The sequence below is a fragment of the Cebus imitator genome, unplaced genomic scaffold, assembly GCF_001604975.1.
Source record: "Cebus imitator isolate Cc_AM_T3 unplaced genomic scaffold, Cebus_imitator-1.0 Scaffold129, whole genome shotgun sequence".
NCBI classification, from domain to species: Eukaryota; Metazoa; Chordata; class Mammalia; order Primates; family Cebidae; genus Cebus; species Cebus imitator.
The window spans coordinates 4327888-4353406 of NW_016107444.1; the positions used below are offsets into that span (position 1 = coordinate 4327888).

General features: G+C 37.6%; 1 protein-coding gene across 5 annotated transcripts in view; it reads left to right on the plus strand.

Moving 5' to 3' along the window:
- The window catches only part of CTNNB1 (catenin beta 1), a 41035-nt gene that overhangs the window by 9829 nt on the left and 5687 nt on the right, over positions 1-25519 (plus strand). For 3 of the 5 annotated variants that reach the window (XM_017540963.2, XM_017540965.2, XM_017540964.2), the window contains exons 2-10: positions 15365-15425; positions 15864-16091; positions 16296-16549; positions 16676-16914; positions 17003-17204; positions 18512-18656; positions 24191-24294; positions 24379-24717; positions 24969-25127. In XM_017540963.2, coding sequence (XP_017396452.1) covers positions 15413-15425; positions 15864-16091; positions 16296-16549; positions 16676-16914; positions 17003-17204; positions 18512-18656; positions 24191-24294; positions 24379-24717; positions 24969-25127 — 1683 coding nt within the window. In that variant the 5' untranslated portion in view covers positions 15365-15412. Of the gene's footprint in view, positions 1-15364; positions 15426-15532; positions 15665-15863; positions 16092-16295; positions 16550-16675; positions 16915-17002; positions 17205-18511; positions 18657-24190; positions 24295-24378; positions 24718-24968; positions 25128-25519 lie in introns of all 5 variants that reach the window. The other 2 variants (XM_037742909.1, XM_037742910.1) reach the window with 1 other exon arrangement.

The following is a 25519-nucleotide window of genomic DNA, read 5'->3' on the forward strand; positions in this document are numbered from 1 at the left end:
CATAGCTTCATAAAGATGGTATTTACATCTGTTTGCTAATGACTTCCAAATTGACATCCTTAACCTGATATCCAGCTATTTTTTGGTCAGCATTTTGAATGTCTTAAGAAGCTTCTCAAACTTAATATAGATCTAAAACTGACCTCCCAGTTTTCCCCAAAGCTGCATCTTAGTCTTTTCTGAAATGCAGTTCTGTCTTTCCAGTTACCTAGCTTAAAACCTTGGAGTTGTTAACTGATCTTTCATACCCCATATCTAAATTCTCTCTGCAAACCTTGTCTGTTCTCCCTTCGAAATATAGTCATGTGTCATTTTATGATGGGGATACATTCAGAGAAATGCGTCGTTAGGAGATAATGGTTGTGCGAGCATCGTGGAATATACATAGACAAACCTAGGTTGTTTAGCTCACTAAACATCTAGGCTATATGCTATGGCCAATTACTTTAATGAATACTGTAGGTAATTGTAACATAAAGATAAGGAGTTTTATCTAAACATATTGAAACATAGAAAAAGTACAGTAAACATACGGGTTGGAAAATAAAAAATGGTCCACCTGTATAAGGTATTTATGATGACTGGAGCTTGCAGGACTAGGTGTTGCTCTGGGTGAGTCAGCGAATGACTGGAGTCATTGTGAAAGACGTGGGACATTACTGTACACTAGCGTAGACTTTATAAACATTGTACACTTAGGCTGCACTACATTTTTTTTTAATAGGTTTTAAGAGACTTTTTTCAATAATTAGTTTTAGCTTACTGTCACTTTTTTACTTTATGAATTTTACTTTTTAAAATTTTTTGACACTTGTAATAACACTTAGCTGTTATTACACATGTAAGCTGTTATAACACTCAGCTGTTATTGCATGTACAGCTCTACAAAAAAATTTCCTTTATATCTCTATTCTATAAACTTTTTTCTATTTTTAAAATTATTTTTTAACCTTTACCTTTTTTGCTAAAAACTATGAACACATCAGCCTAGGCCTACAGAGGGTCAGGATCATCAGTATCACTGTATTTCACCTCCACATCTTGTCCTTCTGGAATGTTCTCAGAGGCAGTAACAGAAATGGAGCTGCCGCCTCCTAGGAGAAAAGTCCCTTCTGAAATACCTCTTGAAGGATCTACCCGTGGCTGGCTGTTTTAATAGTTAACTTTTTTTTTTTTAATTTAAAGAAGTAGTGGAAGAAGTGCACTCTAAAATAATACCTGTAATGCAATCATTGTCACTATCAAGTAGAGACAGGGTCTCACTCTGTTGCCAGGGCTGGTCTTGAATTCCTGGCCTCAAGTAATCCTCCCACCTTGGCCTTGCAAAGCACAAGGATTACAGGCATGAGCCACTATGTCTGGCCCGCTGTACTTTTATACAGCTGAAGCGTACAGTAGGTTTGTTTACACCAGCATCACCACAAACACCGTGAGTAGAGCATTGTGCTGCCATGTTATGATGGCTACATCATCACTAGGTGATAGGAATATTTCAGCTCCGTTATAATCTTTTGGGACCACTGTTGTATGTGCAGTTCATCATCAACTGAAGTGTCCTTATGTGGTGCATGTCTGCATATCCAAAAATCTTATTTCTCACTGAAGCCATGCCATGCCATCTTTTGTTTGTATTATTTTTCAGCTTTTATTTTAGTTTTCGGGGTGTGCATGTGCAGGTTTGTTACAAGGGTATATTGTATGATACTAAAGTTTGAGGTACAGTTGAACCAGTCACCCAGGTACTGAGCATAGTACCCAATAGATAACTTGTCTACCCTTCCTCCTCCTCCCCTCCCTGCTCTTGTCCGTGTCTGTTGTATCTTTATGTCCGTGTGTACCCAGTGTTTAGCTCACACTTACAAGTGAGAACATGCGGCATTTGATTTTCTGTTCCTTTGTTGATTTGCTTACAGTAAGTAGTCTCCATCTGCATCCACATTGCTACATAGGACCTGATTTTGTTCTTTTTTTATAGGCTGCATCATGTTCCATGGTGTATATATACCACATTTTCTTTATCCAGCCTGCCGTGGATGGGCATTTGGGTTGATTTTATCTTTGCTGTTATGAATGGCTTTTGTCTGTATTATTGGAAAGGCCTTCTAACTGGTCTCCCTGCTTACACCTTTTTCCCCCTTAAATGTGCTTTCAACATGTAACCAGAATGACCCTTTTTATAATAATAAATCATGTAACTTTTTTGTTCAGAAACTTCCAGGGGCTTAGCATCTCATTCAGTAAAAGCTCAAGCTCCTGTATATTCAGACCACATCCTTCATCACCTGTTAATTTTCTCCTCTCCCTCTTTAGCCTTTTTGTTTTTCCTCAGACTGATCCAGCATTCATGGCTGATGTCAGATATTTTGTCCATTGAAATCTTCCTTGTTTGCTCAGTTGGACTTGGTCATATTATTTTCATTTGTTTGATGTATCTAATCACAATCTAAAAATTTGTCTACTTGCTTATTTTCCCCCCTGTGAGGGCTCTTGCTCTGTTTTTGTATCCCTGGTAGCTGGACAGTATCTGGAACTTAAAAATGCTCGATAAAGTTTTGTTGAATGAATATTCTAGAATCACCCAACCTTTTTTTTTCTTCTTTTCACAGACTGAAAGATACCATCTGTATATGGTTCTACTTTTCACTCTCATCCCAGTTTGTGATGTATTATTCCAATATGTTATTGTTAATATAATTCCAATGAACATGCTCTTGCTGAGTTCACCACTGGACCTACATGTTGGCCAACCAAATGCAGACTTTATAATTTTAGTCTTGATGGACCCCTGCATTTGGCACTTTTCTTACTTTTAGCACAGAACTGTCGAGTAGTCCACACTTTCTGAGACAGTGGAAGTGTTCTGTATCGGTGCTGTTTAGTTGGTAGCAACCAGCTACATGCGCTTATTAAAACTTGAAATGTGGCTGTGTGATTAGTGGCTATTGTATTGATGAGAGTGCACTTTTAGAAACTGCTGTTTTTTCTTACATGGCGCTAGATTTATTATCACAGTCTAATTGTGCAAGCCAGATAGGTAGGACTCATCTTTATTCCTCTTAACTAATTTAATTTTCTCAGCTACTATATCCAGTTCATCCCATCAACAGAGCCTATTGTTTCTACCTTCCAAACATTTCTTTAGCTACTTCTTGTCCCTAGTGCCACCGCCATCTATCAACTGGACTATTGCTGTAGCAGCCTTACTGGTTTCCCATGTATCTTGTTTTCTTCTATTTTTTAAATTATAGCATGAGCTTTTAAAAATGCGAATGATATTATGTTATTCACCTCCTTACAACCTTTCATGACTTTAGTGTCACGTAGAATAGAAAACACTTTTCTTACCAAAGGCTAGAGAGCTCTACATGTTCTGGCTATTTTTAACATCTCACTGCACTCACCCTTTTCCTCTATAATCAGACTACTCTGATCTCAAGGGTTAGTTCTTGAAAGACGATCATGTTCTTTCATGACTTTGGGTTTTTGCACCTTATTTTCTATTTCTGGAATGTTCCTTCTCTGTTCCTTACCTGCTCGCCCTTTTGCATCCTTCTTTAGGTCTCAGCTTACGTGTTACCTTCAAGAAACCTTTGACGACTCTAAGTGCGACTTCCTTCCACTTCTACTGTGTTCCACTCCCTTCTCCCACTTGTTACTTAGTTATATACTGTTTTGTAGTTGTTTATTTGGTTGTCTGTCTCCCTCTCCGGAATGCAGGGACCATTTCTGCATTCTGCACTACTGCACATCCAGAATCTATTACAGATCCTGGCATGTAGCTGATGCATAAATATTTGTTGAATGAAAACTATACATTGTATTATACTATTGGTATTGCTGAAACTATTGTGTAAATAAAGGAGTTGTGGGAAAATTTGATTAACATCATAATCTGACAAATTGAGAAAACAACATATACTAGTGGAGCACTCATGCACAGTTCGAGGTTATGACTCATTTATTGGTGTGTCTCTGGACTCACAATAGAACAAAGATGAGGGAATAGTCCTAAAAGTTGTGTATTGAAATAACGAAAAGCAGTCACATTTTGATAATACAAGCTTCCTAGCTTACTCTTTCTGTCATCTTTTCCTAACTGTAAGAGAGCCTCATAATTATGAGGCCTATTTCTAGAGTAAGGCTGTCAAAAGCAGCAAAATGTCTTTCTGTTTGCAAGTATAAGATAAACTTGACATGTATGGTGGGGGAAGAAGGTTTCACAAGTTTAAGAATCTGTGTTGTCTTAACGAATAGATGCTGCTTTAACTTGGGTTATTTCCTAATGGCACGCGTGAAGTTTGGATCATATGGTTTGATTTTAGCTGTAGTCCTTAGCTACGGGGAGCAGCATCAGCAACCTGTGACACATAAATTAAAAATACAATGCCAGGGCCCTTTCCCAACCCAACCCCTCTGATAGAGAATTTTTTGCTATTTCTAGATGGTCCAGGTTAGTCTGATTAACACCCTTGGTTAAGAACCATTGGAAGGACCTGGTTGCCAGTTTAAGGGGACCTTCAAGCAAGCCTTTAGGTCTTCATAGTTTAAAAAAAAAAAAAAAAAGATTTTTAAAAGTCATGCATATGTTGTGGCTGAATTACGGTTTAGCACATACTGCTTTTAATGGCCTGAAACGGTTTTTCCAAATAAATTGTCTTGGTATAGCTTTCATGTGTGATTTGGTCCAGTTTCATGTTTTTGAAGATACTAATGAAGAAAAGAAAAGTTTGTGATTTCTCTTAGTAACCCACTTAAAAACCTTTTACAGGTCCTCACATTTAGGCTTAATGTACATTATTAAAATGTGAAAATACACGTTCCTTTGTTCTCAGTGAAAGTATGTAACAAATAAATGAGGGGGTGGCAAACTATTGCCCACTGTCTTTTTTTATGGCCTATGAACTAAGAATCATTTTTAGATAGCTTAAAAAAAAAATCAATCAAAAGGATATTTTGTGACGTGAAAATGTTATGAAATTCAAATTTCAGTTCCTGTGAATGAAGTTTTATTGGGACACAGCCATCCATGCTGAGTAGTGTGCATATTGTCTGGCTGCTTTTACTGCAGTAGTAGAGTTGAGTAGTTGTGACAAAGAGTTTATGGCCCACAAAACCTAATTTACTTCCTGATGCTTTTCAGAAAAACTTTTCTGAACCCTGTTCTAGATGATACCCATTGTTCATAAATGAATCTCTCGTGGTTCTGAAGGCATTTAAGAAATCTCTTAAGTTATAAATAATTGTTGTTAGCTCTCTGAACCTCCATATTACATTTTGTGTGTTCTTCTGTCCACTTTGAGCGTTTTCTTTTTAACACATTTAGTTCATCAAATATTTAAGAGCTTAATATATGCGAAGCACTTTAGAAACAGTGAGAAGGTGTTTCTAAAGGTACTGTCTCACCTGTCACAGAGTTCACTCATTGGGCACTTTAAATTTTCTTTTTTAAAAGTCAGCATGCTGGTATAGTGGGGAAGGGAAACTCTTAATAACAAGTGGAGTAGAGAAAGGTTATCATTAAGGGATATAATTTGGAAGTCATTGAGTACCTCCCCATTAATTCTGCCTGTAGCGTGGATGTGGAGATTAACATCTAGAAACTTTTCTTGAAATAAAATCTCCAATTTCTTTGGCATATCCAGTACTGTCTAGCTAGGCACATAGTCAAAGTATGGTATATATAGTGATTCAAATCTCAAGTATTGAAAGAATTTTTGGGGGCTGTAGTCACTGTTGAAAGGATATAGTTCATTTTTTTAAAAAATATAGTTCTTTACTATTAAAGGTGATAGCTTTATATAAAATTGGCTAACCCCTTTCTTTGATTTATCTGCAACATTGACTTACCAGTTGTCTCTAACTTTGGTATGGGGGTGGCAAATATGATTAGATTGAAAGGGTACATGACTGAGCTACAAACAGACCTGGATTTGAATTTTAACTGAATGGCTTATTAGGTAGTCTTCCATTAATATTGCTAGTCAGTTTTCTTGTGATTTTGAGGAATGATATCTTCTTTATGAGGTTGCTAGGGAGATTCAGTGATATAGGCTCAGAACCAAAGTTGCTAGGAATTTAATTATGCTACCTTGTTAAGTATGTCAAAGGCAGAATTCAGCGTTCAGCTGATCTGCAAGGCAGTATCCTAAAATTATGCTGTAAAAGATACTAAGATGGCTGTGACTCAGAAACCTGGTGACTTTATAATGCAGTTGATTCTTAGAATACTGTCACTTTAACAGATTAAGATATAGGAATGAACAAATATTTATTAAATTACTAAAATATGAAATTTATTGATAGATAAAAAGTGACATTTGCTTAAAGATTGAAGAATTTGCAGTACTGTTTCCTTGCTTTAGAAAATACTTTATTTTTGCAATTTGTTTCTGCCTTGAGGCAAAATGGTTGACTGAGTAGTTGCCACATTTCTTTTGTACAAAGTCCATTTCATAGGCCACGTAGCTTTTATGCTTAGAAACATTTCCTTAATGTTATATTTCAGTATTTGGCTAACCTATATAGGATTAAATTATATAACCCTAATATCTATAACCCTAACTTTTTGGACAAATATTATTTCTAATAATACATTTATGTATTTGGTTCTGCAAATATATGCAAAAATATATGTAAAAAGATATACAGATGCCTTGCATGCTTGCTATAGATATATATTTTTTAATGTAGACCTTTTTCATTCTCTTTAATGACTACGTGGTAGTCCACCACCCCCTCTCACCTGGACAACTACAGTAACCTCCTAAATGGTCTTTCTGCTTTGCTACTGTCCCCTGTTGTCTTTTTTCCCTCTTATAGCTGCCAGAGTGAACTTTAGAAAGCCTAAATCATACATTACATTGCTTCACTGGCTTCCCAGTATACTTTGGATTTTATTTTACATCCTAACTGATCCGATTTTCATCTCTCTCTCTTCATGGTTCCCTGCCTTCTAGTTCACTGGTGACCTTTTAATACCTTTACCACATTAAGCTCATTCCTTCATTTTCACTCGTTCTCTGCCCCATCTTTATGTGGCCAGCTGTTCCTCCTCTGATGAAATGTCTCTTCCTCACAGGCCTTCCCTGACCACCTGCTAGAGTGGCACACCTGCCACCTCATAAACTTGTTTATTAGCAGTTCTCACTCTAAATTTTCTTTGTTTTTATTGCTTAATTCCCTAACAGTAGACTATAAGCTTCACTATACGTATGACCTTGACTCTCTTACTCATTGTAATGCCAGTAATATAAAGGGTGTTTAAAATTTGTTCTGTGGGTGAATATATTCCATTTAATGGATAAATTATTTTTTATTCAGTCCCATGTTGATGGCTATTTGAATAATTTCCATCTTTTTCTCTATGAATGCTTCAGTGTACAGAACTCGTGGCATGGTTTTGGCAGTATTCTCACAGAATACGTTTCTGTTATAAAAATTGAATTTTTAAGTCAAAGGGTAGTTAGACTTACATTTAATGTATAGTGCCAGCTTACTATCAAAAGTTTCTGCTAGTTTAACCATATTTTTAATTAGCAGTAGATATTATCAGTCTTTTCAGCCTTTGCCATTCTGATAAGCAAAAAGTAAATGGGTTTAATTTTGTATATATTCATTGCTCACTTTTTGTTTTTCCTTTGAAACGCCATTTTTTGCTCTTTCCCTGCAGTGTAATTCTTTTTTCTGTATTGACTTGTTCCCAGTTTTTTGTGTACTATGGATATTAGCCTTTAGTTATGTTACACATGTTCTAGTATGTCATTTTTTGATTATATGTGGTGATTTGTTGCTCAGATTTTAAAAACTCCACACACAAGTTATCTTATGTTCCCTTTTTGGTTTTAATTTCAGCTCATGCTTAATCAGTTAATCAATTGGGCATGGTTTTATTATTATTTATACACATATTTTATCTCTTTATTTTTTACATGTAAATAGTGAATATAGGTTTAATTTTAATGTAAAATAAGGATGAAAAAATGATAGTTGGAATTACAAGCCCATTTCTCCTAATACTTTTAATCAAGTAATCCACTAATTGAAATATTACCTTCTTCATTTATGAAATTGCCACGTTACATCTGGGTGTTTTTCTGCCTACTGCAGTCTCTTACCCATTTCTTCCCAATAATACAATACTTGAATTCCTGTGGTTGTTGATTTATGATGTTATCTTAGTAATGTGATTGAACTGGTTCCTTCTTATAGTTCTTCTGAAATCAAGACAAGAACAAGACATATCTTCGCATTTACTCTTGTATATATCTCATTTTACTGTTACGAATGAAATCTCTTTGTCCTATTTTTGTACAGGAAAATAGTTTTTGTATGCACTTGTGATGGCCACTTATATTAAAAATTTAGTTAAACTAGAGTTGTTTTCTGTTCAGCCTTGTCAGACTATAAAATCCACATAAAATGGGTATAAAAGTGTCTCAGGAATGTTAACTGGTATCCTAAAGTTTAAAAGTATTTAGCCAATCATTTTGTGAAGTTGGGAGAAACAGGAGTTTCAGTGGAGAGATGTAGTGGAAACACTGTCTCACATACCTGCAATCTTTATCTTTGTAAAATAGACCTGTAGCCTTGTTAGCGTTTGTGACTGCTACCTTTTCAAGCAGATGGTAGTATTTTATCCTGGTATTTGAGACTTGAGTTAGTAATGTTTAAGCTGATCTACCAGAAGTGTACATAAAATACTAATGTCTCTTTTAGTTACCACCATTTTAATTGTTTTTTTAAAAAATTAAGTACAAAGAGTTTTATTTTCAAATTACATTTGGGCTTTAAATTATTTTATCTGAAATGCTATTTTCTTAATTCAGTTTTTGCTATACAAGATAACAGAACACCTGTATACTCACTTCCCAGATTAACAGATAGTTTTGCTGTATTTGTTTGATTTTTCTTTTCTAAACAAAACCAAAAAACTGCTAAAGAATCGAAGTCTTTTTTTTTTTTTTTTTTTGGAGACAGGATTTCACACCAGTTGCCCAGGCTAGAGTGCAGTGGCGTGATCATGGCTCACTGCAGCCTCAACTTTCTGGCCTCATATGATTCTCTCACCTCAGCCTCCCAAGTAGTTGGGACTACAGGGGCATGTGCCACCACACCCAGCCAATTTTTTTAGTAAGTTAAAAAAATAACGTTAGTAGTTTTAGTAGAGTCAGGGTTTTGCCCTGTTGCCCAGGCTGGTCTTGAACTCCTAGACTCAAGCAATCCATCTGCCTTGGCCTCCCAAAGCGTTGGGATTACAGTTGTGAGCCACCGCCCCTGGCTGAATTGCAGCCATCTCTAGTACTTTTTTCCATCCTATTCCCTTTGCTGAACCCAGGCCTACTCTGTTGATACCCTACTATTAAGAAGCTAGTGTATATTCTTTGTATACTTTTACTTCATAAATTATATGAAGCATTGTTTTGTTTTTTAACTTAATCGGTATAAAATTATATTTTGGAGATTATAGAAAATGTGCCTGTGAGATAAAGCCTACTCAGGATGTGTCTTAAAGGAGATAGCTGTCAGTCTTTTTGGCTGCTTATGTAAATATAAGTTGGAGGAAAATGACCTGCTTTTTGTGATAATTTGTTCTTGGAGATGGAGTGAAAGATTGAAGGACCAGTACTGTTTATTTTAGGATTATGTTACTGACCAAAGATGGTGTATGGAGTTACTCATTGGTGAGACTAACAGTAAATCAACATGCAAAGGGTATTCCCATAATCTAATTATTTTAAATAGTAAAATTATATTCTAAGACATACTGTTGGCCTAAGTGTGCTATATCAATGAATGTTCAAGGGTCTTTTTATGTATAATGTATACATGTACTTCACAAAAATATAAAAGGATGACATTAAAAATCTGGCAGGACAAAAGGCTACATTACATGTAGTAAATAAGCATTTAAACTTTTCAGAATTTAGAAAACCTTGTAGGATGGGTGGGTAATGGTATGTATGTTAGGTGTGTGGACATGTCTATTAAAAGTTGTGTGAGATAACAGCCGATGCTGACCAGTCTTTGGTAAGATGGCCACTTGTTCAATACGTTCTGCGAAAATTATGTTAGTTTATGCTCTGTCAGTATTTTGGAGCTGTGCATGAAGGGACTTAAAAAATTCTTACCCTTTAACTCAGTAATACTATTTCTAGAACTCGTGGTGAAGGAATTAAGCGAATTATTTATATGCAGAGGTGTTTATTGCAGCATTGTTGGAATACACAAAATGGAAGAACAAGCTAAGAATGGAGGAGATATGCTTATAGTATAGACATACGATACAATCCAGATGGTATTTTAGAATAGTCTTCATAAGGAATTGATTTTTATATTTTTATTTTTAAAAATACATAGCAGTAAATTTAATATGCCAAATATACCAAAATGTCATCATTTACTGTGTGGTGGATTCATATGCTGGAGATGATAACTAAAAATTCTAATTTATACTGAGCATATATTACTTTATGGCTGAGGTAGGAAAACAGTTATGAAGAAATGAAGAGATCATTCTGTAAACATCCTAATTTTTCCCAGCCATAAAGAGATTTTATATGTTTATTTTTTCCTTTACCTCCTGTCTCCTACCTGAGAAGATTTCATATTTCTAATAGCCATTTGTGTACCTATTTAAAGACAATACCAAAGGCATACATTTTAGCATTCAGAGGAGCAAGGGTCATTTGATGTTCAGTGCTTATTGGCCATTCTAGGATGACAAGACACTTCGAGAACACACACACACCCCAGGATGGCAAGACATCTTGAGAACACACACACATACCCCAGGATGACGAGACACCTTGAAAGAGCACACGCATGCATGCTCGCGCGCGCGTGCACCCCTCCCTAATGAGACACCTTGAGAGAGAAACACATGCGCGTGCGCGCACACACACACACACACACACACACACACACACACACCCCCTCCCTGAAGAAAGCTGTGAAGGAAGAAAGCAGAAAGGAAACTGGAGTGAGTTGTAACTTAAAATGTTAGTGTTGGATGAAATGTGCTAACACAGGAAAATTTGAGGAAACTGCATACATTTACTAGCTGGCAAAGTATTACTGGTGACAGTTAATGAAAATGCATATGCATGTGTTTTTAGATTTACAAATTAAATTTTACTAAGAACTTTTAAAAAACCCCTGGAGATTTATCAAAAGTTTATCGTGCTTATACAATAGAGTAGTACTTTCTAACTTTAAAATGGAATAATTCTTTGGATCTTGATTATTGTTAAAGTGAATTATGAATTGCTAGTATAAAACTGTGGTTTTAAAATATGTGTGCTTTATTTTTATGTAGCAGATTTACTCCTAGTTAATAATACTCAAACGTCTTGAAAACAAAGGTCATTAAGATAATTCTTTCCTGATGGGAAGAGGAAATATAACTTTAGTGTGAAATCTATTATATATTAGTTGTGTCAAGATTTTTGCCATTGACTTTGACAGGAGACATTTATAGGGTTAAAATCAGAAATAGCAAGATTACTTTTGAAGTATCCTTTATAAATTATGTAGTTGGAAAGAGTATCATGTTCATATTGCCAAAATACGATGCATGGATGCATCAGACTGAATGGAAAATACAGAGAGGTTGGGCAGTCCCATCTTTGTCAGAACATCACTTGGTGATGCTAAAGCTGTCAGAACACAACAGCATTCTCATGTAGCCTGTAGCTTAATGATCATCTGTCTTGAAACATTTAGTGTAGTACTTACACAAACCTAGATGCCATAGTGTACGGCACACCTAGCCTATGTGGTATAGTCTGTTGTTCCTAGGTTATAAACCTGTACAGCATGTTACTGTAGGCAGTTGAAACAGTGGTATTTGTGTATCCTTTTTTTTTTTTTTTTTTAAAGAGACAGGGTCTTGCTTGTTGCCCAGGCTGGATGCAGTGGTGTGATCATAGTTCACTGTAACCTGGAACTCCTAGGATCAGTGATCCTCCTTGCCTAAGCCTCCCGAGTGTTTAGGACTACAGACACAAACTACCACACCTGGCTAATCTTAAAATTTTTTTTTGTAGAGATGGAATTTCACTGTGTTGCCCAATCTGGTCTTGGAACTCTTGTGCTGCAGCAATCCACCCGCCTCCCAACGTGCTAGAATTATAAGCCACTTCGCCTGGCTTGTTTGCCTAAACATAGTAAAGATCTAGTAAAAATACAGAATTACAATCTTACAGGGCCACTGTAGGATATGCAGTCCATCTTGACTGAAACGTCATTATGTGGTGTATGATTGTACTTCATAATTTTTAAGCACTCCTCCCTCTTGATTGGTACTTAGTGGATTTTTATCATTTTTCTTTCTTGATAAGTCTTTCTGAAATGCCTACTAGTTGGACCTTTGATCTCCTGAATCGATCATTATTTCTCTTGTATTTTTTGTCTTTGGCATTTTTTTTTGTACTCTAGGAAGTTTTCTCAACTTTAGTTTCTATTCAATTTTTTTTTTTTTTTAATTCAGTCTTTATGGAGATACTAAATTGTTCTGTTTCACTCTCTACCATACTCCTAAAAGTTTCATCTCAGTTTCTGTGGAGTTAATTTTTCTGTTGCTTTTTAAAAAACATTTTCCTGAAGTGATTGATAAGTTTTAGCTAATTGGGAGCGCTAGAATTGGGACCTTAATGGTTGGCAGGGTGTGGTGGAGGAGAAGCCAGCCTTAGTCTGAAGGCTCAGGCCAGAAAAAGGAGGAGGAAGGCTTTCCTTTTCATTTCAGGAGCAGTGTTCTGCCCTAGTTCTTGCTGGGTAATCTGTTTGATTTCTTTAGTGGTTAATGCTCAGATTTTTAGTATATTTGGATCTGCCTCCAGAGCAGGTACAAGGGTGAGAGGGTCTTTGCTGTTGCCTAATTAGATCCCCGTTTCTACCCTTTGTTGAAGAGCAAGATGAATTTTTATTTATGTTGCATAAATTTTAAAAGCTAAAAAATATATATGTAATGTTGGGAAGTCCCAGTGTACAAATGACTGTTGTAAATTTGGAACATGACCTTGATTTTTTTCCATTATAAAAATGAAATCATTGTAAGTCATGGTCAGGTTACTAATGTCAGCCTGTACAAACAGAGTTTACCCAGTGTTGTGGGTAAGTGTTTTGTCTTTGCAGCAACAACAAGGAGAAACACTTCTGTAAAGTTCTTGGAAGCCAGTGTATCAGAGCACTTCTTAAATAGCTATATAGCCCATAGACATGACCGGTTGGTTTCTGAGGCTGTTGGCATTGGCCAAAGGACAAGCTCGGTGTAGAACATGTTTTGAGTCTCCTTTTGCAGAAATATATTGTAGGTTGGAGTGGGGAACCAATTTTTTAGAAGGGTGGTGAAGTAGTTAAATAGCCACTCTTAAAGACAGGCAAAAGATAGACACTAAGGCTGGGCGTGGTAGCTCACATCTGTAATCCTGGGACTTTGGGAGGTCAAGACAGGAGGATTACTTGAGACCAGGAGTTCTGAGACCAGCCTGGGCACCATAGTGTGACTCCATCTCAAAAAAAAAAAAAAAAAAAAAAAAAAGCTAGGCCTGGTGGCACAGGCATGTAGTCCCAGCTACTCCGGAGGCTGAGGTGGGTGGGAGGATTGCATTAGCTTAGGAGTTCAAGGCTGTAGCGTTCTATGATCATGCCACTGCACTCCAGCCTAGGTGACAGGGCAGGACCCTGTCTAAAAAAAAAGAAAATGGAAGCTAAAACACAGCCTCAGTGTGCAGAGAACTAAGGTGCCTTCCAGCATAGTATTTTCAGTGTGGTCTGCAGATAACTTGCCTGCATCCTAGAATGTTCATCAAAAATGGAGATTTCTATGCTTCACTCCAGTCCTATTAAAGCAAAACATGAAACACATACTCCTGCTTAGCAAATTATCCTAAAATATAAGATTCTTAAGGACTGAATCACCTTTACTATTTCCTGTCCTTCATTTCGCATCATATGTAAATTGTCAGTTGTTTCTACCATGGACACTGAAACAACTGTCTACAACTCTTGTCAGATGTAGATGTCAAATGATCCTGGTGACTGTAAAAATCGAGTAGTAAAAGAGCAGTTTTAGAAATGATAATAAACACATGCTGTTTTACATAGAGAAAATAGGACACAACAAGGAGCTTCCTTCTTCATTAAACATTGACACGTCTTTGTGCATTCATTGAAAACAAAGTCTGGACGTCGTCGCTCACGCGTGTAATCCTAGCACTTGGTAGGCTGAGGCAGGCGGATCACCTGACGTTAGGCATTTGAGACCAGCCTCACCAACGTGGCGAAATCATGTCTCTACTAAAAATACAAAAATTAGCCGGACATGGTGGCGGGTACCTGCAGTCCCAGCTACTGGGGAGGCTGAAACAGGAGAATAGCTTGAACCTGGGAGGCAGAGGTTGTAGTGAGCTGAGATTACACCATTGCACTCCAGCCTGGGGAACACACCAAAACTGTCCCAATATGTTAGTTTGTAGTTCAAGATGAATTTGTTTGGGACAGATTCTGTAATAAAGGAAATTTTGTTATTAGAAATACCTAGAGGCCCGAAAGTCCTTAAACTGTTCTCATTTGTAAATAATTCCCTGTGTGATACAGTGTTTTTTTCTGAATGTTGCATAATAAAGTCAAAATATATAAATTAGATGTTAAGATTTATATATATGATATTAATTTTTTAAATATTGATCAAAATAATACTTATCCCTGTTGGTGGTAATTGTATTTATAATAAATCATTGTTGTAAATTTGAACTTAGTAAAATTTCACTAATAAAGGTGCTTTTGTATTGCAAACTTTCATTTGAAAATTAATTTTTCTTTGTACTAAAAACCTTAAAATTTACTAGTCAACAAAATTTGCTTTATGAGAAATAATTTTTGATGGCACGATATCAGAAAACAACTAACTTGTTAATGAAAATGTGGTGTTTTAAAAATCCCATTGGACCTCTGTTATCCAAAGGGGGATCTGTGAATTTTTCCATGAAAGGTTACAAAAGGAGAGACCTTTAAGAATTCGGAGAGCAGCTGATTTTTGAATAGTTTTTTCCTCCTCCCTAGATTTTATTATTACAACTTTGTGCTTTCTCATCACCAACCTGAATATCTGTAACTTAAATTTCAACTATTAATAAAAAGACATGTTTGGTAAGGAGGAGTTTTCACTGAAGTTCAACAGTGATGGAGCTGTGGTTGAAGTGTCTGGAGAAGACCTTGAGGTCTGCATTTCACTAAAAAACCTGGTAAATGAGGACGTGGGGTGTTTTTGTGGGCATAGTAAGACATTTAGCAGGTATCCCAGTGAATTAGGAGTATCAATCAAACTAAATTTAAATCCTAATGACTTTTGATTAACTTTTTTTAGGGTATCTGAAGTATACCATACAACTGTTTTGAAAATCCAGCGTGGACAATGGCTACTCAAGGTTTGTGTCATAAATCTTTAGTTACTGAATTGGGGCTCTGCTTCGTTGCCATTAAGCCAGTCTGGCTGAGATCCCCCTGCTTTCCTCTCTCCCTGCTTACTTGTCAGGCTACCTTTTGCTCCATTTTCTGCTCACTCCTCCTAATGGCTTGGTGAAATAGCAAACAAGCCACCAGCAGGAATCTAGTCTGGATGACTGCTTCTGGACCCTGGATGCAGTACCATTCTTCCACTGATTCAGTGAGTAACTGTTAGGTGGTCCCCAAAGGACTTAGGTATTTCATCACTGAGCTAACCCTGGCTGTCATTCTGCTTTTCTTGGCTGTTTTTCAGATTTGACTTTATTTCTAAAAATATTTCAATGGGTCATATCACAGATTCTTTTTTAAAAAATTAACATTTCCAATGTACTAATGGCAATACTATTTCATATTTGTAGCTGATTTGATGGAGTTGGACATGGCCATGGAACCAGACAGAAAAGCAGCCGTTAGTCACTGGCAGCAACAGTCCTACCTGGACTCTGGGATCCATTCTGGCGCCACCACCACAGCTCCTTCTCTGAGTGGTAAAGGCAATCCTGAGGAAGAGGATGTGGATACCTCCCAAGTCCTATATGAGTGGGAACAGGGCTTTTCTCAGTCCTTCACTCAAGAACAAGTAGCTGGTAGAGTATTATTTTTCATTGCCTTTCTGAAAGTCAGAATGCAGTTTTGAGAGCTAAATAGTTAAGTTAGTATATCACAGTTTAAATAAAATATGGTGGTGAAGAAAAAGGAGTAATTGCAATGTTGCTTTTACCATTTAGGATAGCAGATACTTAGATAAATGCTGACCTGTGGATAGTGAGTGTTGAACTAACCTTTTGCAGATATTGATGGACAGTATGCAATGACTCGAGCTCAGAGGGTACGAGCTGCCATGTTCCCTGAGACGTTAGATGAGGGCATGCAGATCCCATCTACACAGTTTGATGCTGCTCATCCCACCAATGTCCAGCGTTTGGCTGAACCATCACAGATGCTGAAACATGCAGTTGTAAACTTGATTAACTATCAAGATGATGCAGAACTTGCCACACGTGCAATCCCTGAACTGACAAAACTGCTAAATGATGAGGACCAGGTAAGCAGTGACATGGCTACCTTTTTAGTCTGCTTTGAAGGAAATGCTCAAGGGGAGTAGTTTCAGAATGTCTACCCAATACCAGTACTTGAAAACTAATGATGTTTCTTAATTCCTTTATTATAGGTGGTGGTTAATAAGGCTGCAGTTATGGTCCATCAGCTTTCTAAAAAGGAAGCTTCCAGACATGCTATCATGCGTTCTCCTCAGATGGTGTCTGCTATTGTACGTACCATGCAGAATACAAATGATGTAGAAACAGCTCGTTGTACTGCTGGGACCTTGCATAACCTTTCCCATCATCGGGAAGGCTTGCTGGCCATCTTTAAATCTGGAGGCATTCCTGCCCTGGTGAAAATGCTTGGGTAAGAAAACATTGTCAGAATGCTTGAAGCTAAAAAGTAGAGGAGTATAGTCACAGTATTTCTCATGAGGCTTGTTTCTTCTTCCCAGTTCACCAGTGGATTCTGTGTTGTTTTATGCTATTACAACTCTCCACAACCTTTTATTACACCAAGAAGGAGCCAAAATGGCAGTGCGTTTAGCCGGTGGGCTGCAGAAAATGGTTGCCTTGCTCAACAAAACAAATGTTAAATTCTTGGCTATTACAACAGACTGCCTCCAAATTTTAGCTTATGGCAACCAAGAAAGCAAGGTAAGAGAATTGTTCTTTATGTGGTTTTCGTGGAGCATCAGAGACTGACAGTGTCATATCATTCCATGCAGTGTTCCTAACCTTTTTGGCGTCAGACACCAGTTCCGTGAAAAACATTTTCTCCATGAATGGGGTGTGGGGATGGTTTCTGGATGACACTGTTCCACCTCAGTTCATCGGGCGTTAGATTCTCATAAGGAATGTGCAGCCTATATCCCTCACGTGTGCAGTTCACATTAGGGTTTCCGCTCCTACGAGACTCTTAGGCTGCAGCTGATCTCACAGGAGGTGGAGCTGGGTAATGCCCACCCACCTCCTGCTGTGCAGCCCAGCTCATTTCTATTTTAAATTTTTGAGTTTTCATATGTAAAGCACTGTGCTAAGTAGTAGGGATATGATAGGCCACCTTCTCTTCACACTTTTGTTCCTAGGTGAGATGTAGATGTTGGAAATAATAACCTAATAAATATTTAATTTATGTAGTGGGAAGAAGTGGGGCTATGAGAGCATGTAACAAGTGAAACAGACCCTCTTTTTCAGGGTTCAAGGAGGCCTCTTGGAGGAAGTGATAGTTGAGTTCAGTGTTCAAGAATGAGAAGGGATTCACTAGGTGAAGGTTAGGCAAGAAAACGGCATCTTTGAAACGAAGGAAGGAGATGGAAAGTTTTGAGAATTTAAGAAATACTAAGAGTAAGGAGGAAGAGAGGCTTGAGGTGAGGCTATTGAGATAGACTCAGCAGGTCTCAGGGCTTTCTAGAACATGTTTAAAAGCACAGTAGGAAATTTCAGAATCATGACATGATGAAATTTGTTTTTAGAAAATTGGGACAGTGTCAAGAAGGGAGGATATAAGGGAATGAAAGGGCAAGAGTGAATGATCCTTTTAAGGTATCTCTTTTTAAGGTGGATATAATTAGGAAAATTAAAGGGCCAATTGATTAGGAGTTTTAAGTACCAGTTCTGGTTCAAATTTCAGTGAATCAGTTTTGAGGGCATTATTGTTGCATACCAACATGGTTTCTAAATTATTTTTGTTTTTCTATGAGCAGTGTGGGAAGAAAGAAATTGGACCAAAACTGATAACATTCTTGGGAGGACTGGGATGTCTGACTTTGAGTGGGATGCTTTAAAGGGACAAGTTGGATAGGGCCCCAGTATGGGGATCTGAGTGATGGGGTCCAGGAATACAGTTAGGTCCAATGGCAGGCTGGCTGAAATTCTTGTATAATAAAATAGGTTGGTAATACGGCTTTTCTCAGACATTTGATCAAGATTCCATGACCAACAGTATATGTACATCTTTCTAGCTGATTATACTGGCCAGTGGTGGACCCCAAGCTTTAGTAAATATAATGAGGACCTACACTTATGAAAAACTACTGTGGACCACAAGCAGAGTGCTGAAGGTGCTATCTGTCTGCTCTAGTAATAAGCCGGCTATTGTAGAAGCTGGTAAGTATATGTATCTATTCTGAGTCTTGTGTATAGTGTCTGCAGTTCTGTTTAGATTACTTTTCTTAGAAAAAGGTGATAGAACTTTAACGACTGAAAATAGATGATCTTACTCAGTTTGCAGCCAAGATTACATTTAAAGTACGTGTCATCTGGATTGTAGCTAAATATTTAAGACTAGGTAGAGTTCTTATCCATCAAAAATTAATGGCACATATTTTGCTTTATAAAATTTGTTTGTAATTTGTTTTGAGTAAACCTAAGATTTGCTAACAGACCTATGAAATAGGAGAAATGACAAATTCTAATATAGTACAATTTTATGTAGTGAAATGATTGCTTTATTACTAGATGCCCAGGAGCAGTTTTTTTTTTCTTTTTTTTTTTTTTTTTAACTTTTAGGTTTTTTTTATAGGTAAATTGCATGTCATGGGTTTGGTGTGCAGATTATTTTGTCACCAAGATGATAAGTATTGTACCCAATAGGTAGTTTTTCAATTCTTTACCTCCCACCCTTAAGTAGGCCCCAGTGTCTGTTGTTCCCTTTTTTGTGTCCATGTGTGCTCAATGTTTACCTTCCACTTAATAAGTGAGAACATGTGGTATTTGGTTTTCTGTTCCCATGTTGGTTTGCTTAGGATAATGGCCTCCGGCTCCATCCATGTTGCTGCAGTAGACATTGTGTTCTTTTTTTTACGACTGCATAGTATTCCACAGTATATATGTACCACATTTTCTTTATATAGTGTACCATTGATGGGCATTTAGGTTGATTTCCATGTCTTTGCTATTGTGAATAATGCTGCGATGAACATATGCGTGCATGTGTCTTTATGGTAGAAAGATTTCTTTCTCTTTGGGTGTATACCTAATAGGATTGCTGGGTTGAATGGTAATTCTGTCTTAAGCTTTTTGAGAAAACACCAAATTGCTTTCCACAGTGGCTGAACTAATTTACTTCCCACCAGCGGTGTATAAGCATTCTCTTTTTCTCAGCATCCTTGCCAGCATCTGTTACTTTTTGACTTTTTATTAGTAGCTTCTGGTGTGAGACATTATCTCATTGTGGTTTAGATTTGCATTTTTCTAATGATCAGTGATGCTGAGCTTTTCTTTGTATGCTTGTTGGCCACTTGTGTGTCATCTCTTGAAAAGTATTCATGTCCTTTGTCCACTTTTTAATGGAGTTGCTTCTGTTTTTCTTGTTAAGTTTATTGTAAACTCTCGATATTAGACCTTTGTCAGATGCATAGTCGGCAAATACTTTCTTTCATTCTGTAGGTTGCCTGTTTACTCCGTTGATTTCTTTTGGTGTTCTGAGCTCTTTCTACTGTCCCATTTGTCAGTTTTTGTTTTTGTTGCAGTTGCTCTTGGCATCTTCGTCATGAAATCTTTGCTAGGTCCTATGTGCAGAATGGTATTTCTTAGGTTATCTTCCAGGGTTTTTATAGTTTTAGGTTTTATATTTAAGTCTTTAATCCATTCTGAGTTGATTTTTGTATATGGTAAAAGAAGGGGTGCAGTTTCAATCTTGCATGTGGCTAGCTCGTTATCCCAACACCATTTACTGAACAGGGAGCCTTTTCTCCATTGCTTTTGTTGACTTGTTAGGTGTGCTGCCTTACTTCTGGGCTCTCTGTTGTGTTCCACTGGTCTGTGTGTCTGCTTTTATACCAGTACCATGCTGTGACTGTAACCTTATCTTAATAGTTTGAAGTTGGGTAAAATGATGCCTCCAGGTTTGTTCTTTTTGCTTGGGATTGCTTTGGCTATTCAGGCTCTTTTTTGATTTCATATGAATTTTTAAATTTTTTTTTTTTTTTTTTAAATTCTGTGAGGAATGCCATTGGTAGTGTGATAGGAATAGTATTGAATCTGTGAATTGCTTTGGGTAGTGTGGTCATTTAACAATATTGATTCTTCCTATCCATGACATAGAACGTTTTTTCATTTGTTGGTGTCATCCCTGATTTCTTTGAGCAGTGCTTTGTAATTCTCATTGTAGAGATCTTTCACCTCACTGGTTGCTGTATTCCTAGGTATTTTATTCTTTTTGTGGCTGTCGTAAATGGGATTGCATTGTTGATTTTAGCTTCCAGCTTGGATGTGGTTGGTGTATAAACATGCTTCTGACTTTTGTACATTGATTTTTATATCCTGAAACTTCGATGAAGTTTATTGGATCAAGGATTTTTTTAGTCAGAGATTATGGGGTTTTCTAGGTATAGAATCATATTATTTGCAAAGAGACTTCCTATTTGAATGTATTTTCTTTCCTTCTCTTGTCTGATTATATGCAGTGTTTTGCCCTGATATTCCGTATTCTCAGTTAATAGATGGTCTAAGTTTGAAAAACAGGTTTTTTTCTATTCTAAGTATTTTTTAGGAGTAAACTTGTATGTGGTAGTTTATATCTTGTGTATGTTGGCAATTGGGGAAAATAGATGGTTTGTACTAGGGCCTCTTGTGTTGGGGGTGTGTGTGTGGAAAATAGTTACTCTTTAGCTACCTAGCATTTTTTATCCTTTCACTAACCCACTGACAACATTTACCCAGAATTTCAAAACAAGCCTCAAATCAATATTGAAAGAGGGAAAAATATGAAGGCATTTAATGGAAGAAAATGTTGGGAGTAAAGTATAGGGCTAGCAACATGCATTTTTCCCACTTACTGAGAGTAATTTTACTTGGGAATTTATAAGACATTATGATTGCTCCAGGTAACTGCTGGCACTGGAACCATAGGCTTGGGAATAATCAAATGTGGCTGAGTTCATATTAGAATGAGGGGATGTAAATTATGTCAGCTGTTTCAGCAGTAACCCGTAGTGTACGCTGAAAATACAGATTTTTAGATTTATTTAATCAGAATCCCTGGAGTGTTCATTTTGACATCAAGTCTCATACTGTTTATATGAAGTGACTGGAAGGTCTATAGACAGCTGGACATGTGTGGGACTGGAAGCCCAGGAATCTTCAGGTTCTTCCGGGTTAGTCTTACATTCAGAAATGGAATAGGCACATGGTATACATGGGTAACACAACAGATAGGGTCCCTGTGCTTATTCTTACTGTCTTGTGGAGGTGACAAAAATATTTTAAAATATGTAGTATTCATAAATTAGAATGAATGTTATGAGAGAAATGAACAGCAAATAGCGGTAAGAATTAGTCAGGGAGGGGACCTGGCTGATGAGACGAGCAGGAAGGGGCCTCCTTGAAAAAGGGATGTTAAATGGGACTGCAGGATGAGAAGGAACCTATCTCTTGTCTGTATGAGAAGTTAGGGTTAAATGCTTTCCAGGTAGAGAAAAGGAACACCACGTGTTATGTCTTAGAACAGGGGTGTCCAGTTTTTTGGCTTTCCTGGGCCACATTGGAAGAAGAATTGTCATGGGCTACACATAAAATACACTAATGATAGCTGATGAGCTAAAACCAAAAAAAATTGCAAAAGAATCTCATAATGTTTTAAGAAAGTTACAAATTTGTGTTGGCTGCATTCAAAGCTGTCCTGGACCATGTGGCCCATGGACTGCAGGTTGGACAAGCTTGCCTTAGAAGGAAAGAGATTGTGGAGATCCAGGTGATAAAGTCTACACCAGCAGAACTTAGTAAGTAATGAGGCGGATGGCCTGGTATGAGATGAGGTTAAGGTTAGGTAAGCAGAGCCATAACATTCAGGACTTCTAGGTTTCTGTAAGATATTTACTATTCATGGAGTTTATTCAGGCCTTATTCCTGCTTTGGAGCCATAGATGCAGAATACTTTGGTCAGTTTGGAAGGCTAGGTGTGGTTCAAATTCTAAACAATTCCTCAACGTTATACTAAAGAATTGTCTACTATCTCAAAAAGATGCTGAGACACTTTTGACGGTTGTTTATCAATGGCAAAGCACCACAGTGATGTGTTTAAAATACTAATAGTCGCTTTGTATAAATTAACAGTTTAAATGACCAAAAGCTAGAAGACGAGACGGCTGAGATGTTACAGGTTTTTAGGAATGAAATAGCTTGGTTTTAGAACTATACAGCAAAGGAGAAATGCCCGAGACATCTGAAAGAATCATAGAATGTAATAATACAGGAGCTAAGGGAGCAACCAAAAATGGTTTGTGGAGGGGACATTGGTGCCATGAAGACAAATGGAACCTTCAGAAGGCATCCTTAATTTTTGAACATAATAATTTAAGAAGCTGACTTAAAGTGACTTAAAAGGTCAGTAGGTAGCTGGAAATGTATGAACACAAGAGAGGCAGGCTAGAGACTGGAAGTTTCCCTCTTAGTGTATAGGGATAAGGGCAGCAGGGAAGGGGAGGTAGAGGTACCCCAGAGTCATCTGCATGGGACTTTTTTTACCCTAGAACTGCAGAATGTATGTGTTTTAAAAGTCTCCGTAGGCCGTTCTGATGGACATCTTGGGTTAAAATCCATTCTTTTAAAGTTAATGGTTATATAAAGGGAGGGAAAGAAGGTAGTCATTTCACAAATACTGAGCATCAGTCATACACAGGTCATTCTGTTGGCAGCGGGAGCGACTGTGAGAAAGGAACCCAATAGAAATGATCTTTGTCTTGTAGGGAAAGTTGACTGACTTACAGTCATGATAAACACTATGAAGGAGAAGTTCAAGGTATCGTAAGAATTATAGCAAATAGACCTCATTTGAAGAAATAAAACAGACCTAAAAGATGAAAAAGGAGATGAGGAAAAGTATCTCTTAGTACATTCAGAAGTGATTTAAGTTGAAGATGGATGGGTAAAGTTAATCTAGTATGTGGGCATTGGGCTTTCATATATCCTCCTTTTCCAGAATAAATGTCCCTCATTTAAGGGTCCTAAAGGATGGAAGGTTGTGAACCTTGGGAACACATGTTTTGTAGTCAGTGAATTGTATAAAGTCCCTGGCAGTAAGTGTTTTCATGCCGTCTTTCTGGATTCTTCTTACCCCAGGAATTTACCTGCTTCTTTAGTCAGATTTGATCTTCATGTGAGGTGAACTAATTACTTAAAATTGTAGCTGTACTCCATTGTCTTACTTTTCTCCATAGTACTTTAATACCATCTGACATACTCCGTATGGTTTTAATTTATCAATTGTGTATTTGTTTGTCTGCGTCTTCAACTAGATCATAAATTCTGAGGGTAGGAACTTTTGAATATTTTTGCTCAGTGGTGTATCTCCAGCGCAGAACAGGACCTGGTACTGAATAAATATTTTTGAAATGATTGAATGGATGAAAAGAAATAAGTAATAGGAATATTACCTAAGGAGGACAGTGGAGATAACAAAGGCTTTTTCTGCTTAGGAAAGCAATGGTAGCTATTTGACAGTTTGTCACTAGTGAGGTGAACTGGCAAAGCGAGGGAAACTGAGCAACATTCTAGAAAATGAGAGGACATAAAGTACTTAGGTGAAAGGAAGGTAACTCTGGAAATGAAGAGGGACACCTTCTAAGACTAGAAAAGATATTTAGGGTTGATAGGAACTTCTAGCTAACGACTGTTGCTTTATATCCTTTTTAATTTTCTAGGTGGAATGCAAGCTTTAGGGCTTCACCTGACAGATCCAAGTCAACGTCTTGTTCAGAACTGTCTTTGGACTCTCAGGAATCTTTCAGATGCTGCAACTAAACAGGTAAATTCTGAGTAAACTGGTGCCGTGGGAATAGAGTCAAGATGAGTATGTACTTGCACTGACCATGTGTTTCTATCTCCATAGGAAGGGATGGAAGGTCTCCTTGGGACTCTTGTTCAGCTTCTGGGTTCAGATGATATAAATGTGGTCACCTGTGCGGCTGGAATTCTTTCTAACCTCACTTGCAATAATTATAAGAATAAGATGATGGTCTGCCAAGTGGGTGGTATAGAGGCTCTTGTGCGTACTGTCCTTCGGGCTGGTGACAGGGAGGACATCACTGAGCCTGCCATCTGTGCTCTTCGCCATTTGACCAGCCGACACCAAGAAGCAGAGATGGCTCAGAATGCAGTTCGCCTTCACTATGGACTCCCAGTTGTGGTTAAGCTCCTACACCCACCATCCCATTGGCCTCTGATAAAGGTACATTGTCAAAGTAGAATTTACCTTTGTTGCAGAATTGAAAATGAAGCACCTTTAGCTATTAGATGGCTGTCCAACCGTAGTGATCAATAAATAGGAATTGTATTCCTCGGTAAGTAGGGAGGATTCTGAAATGTTTGTGTGGTCACAGCCACCTTCAGTTGTTACGAGTAGACTTAGTGTGGTGGGAATTGTTGGCCAAGAAAATGATTTTGTTGAGTTGTATGCCAATTCTTCCTTCTGTTTTTCAGGCTACCGTTGGATTGATTCGAAATCTTGCCCTTTGTCCAGCAAATCATGCTCCTTTGCGTGAGCAGGGTGCCATTCCACGACTAGTTCAGTTGCTTGTTCGTGCACATCAGGACACCCAGCGCCGTACATCCATGGGTGGGACACAGCAGCAATTTGTGGTAGGTGATACCTAGCTATCTAAAAGGAGTACATAAATCCAAACGCTCCTGAACTTCTTTCGTCATTGGTCCCCCCACCCCTCTTCCTCCCTCAAAAAAACTGGCACATTTCTGTGGCTGCAGAGAAGATAAGGCATAGTATGGCCCCAGTGATAGTTCCTTGGACACATCCTTCACATGGTCAGTCTTAAAAAGGTTGAGTTACTGTGGGGTTAGGCGTTTCATGCAGTGTTCTTATTTAATCTACACAAAGGCACACTTTTTTAAGAAGAGGTAGAGTCCAGGTCTAATTTCAGATCTTCTTATCCCTTGCCTCATCATGAATTTTAACTATAAATATTTAGCAGTCTGTTTTATTTTTTCTGTGAGAGGGTTAAACTTTTTACATAGAC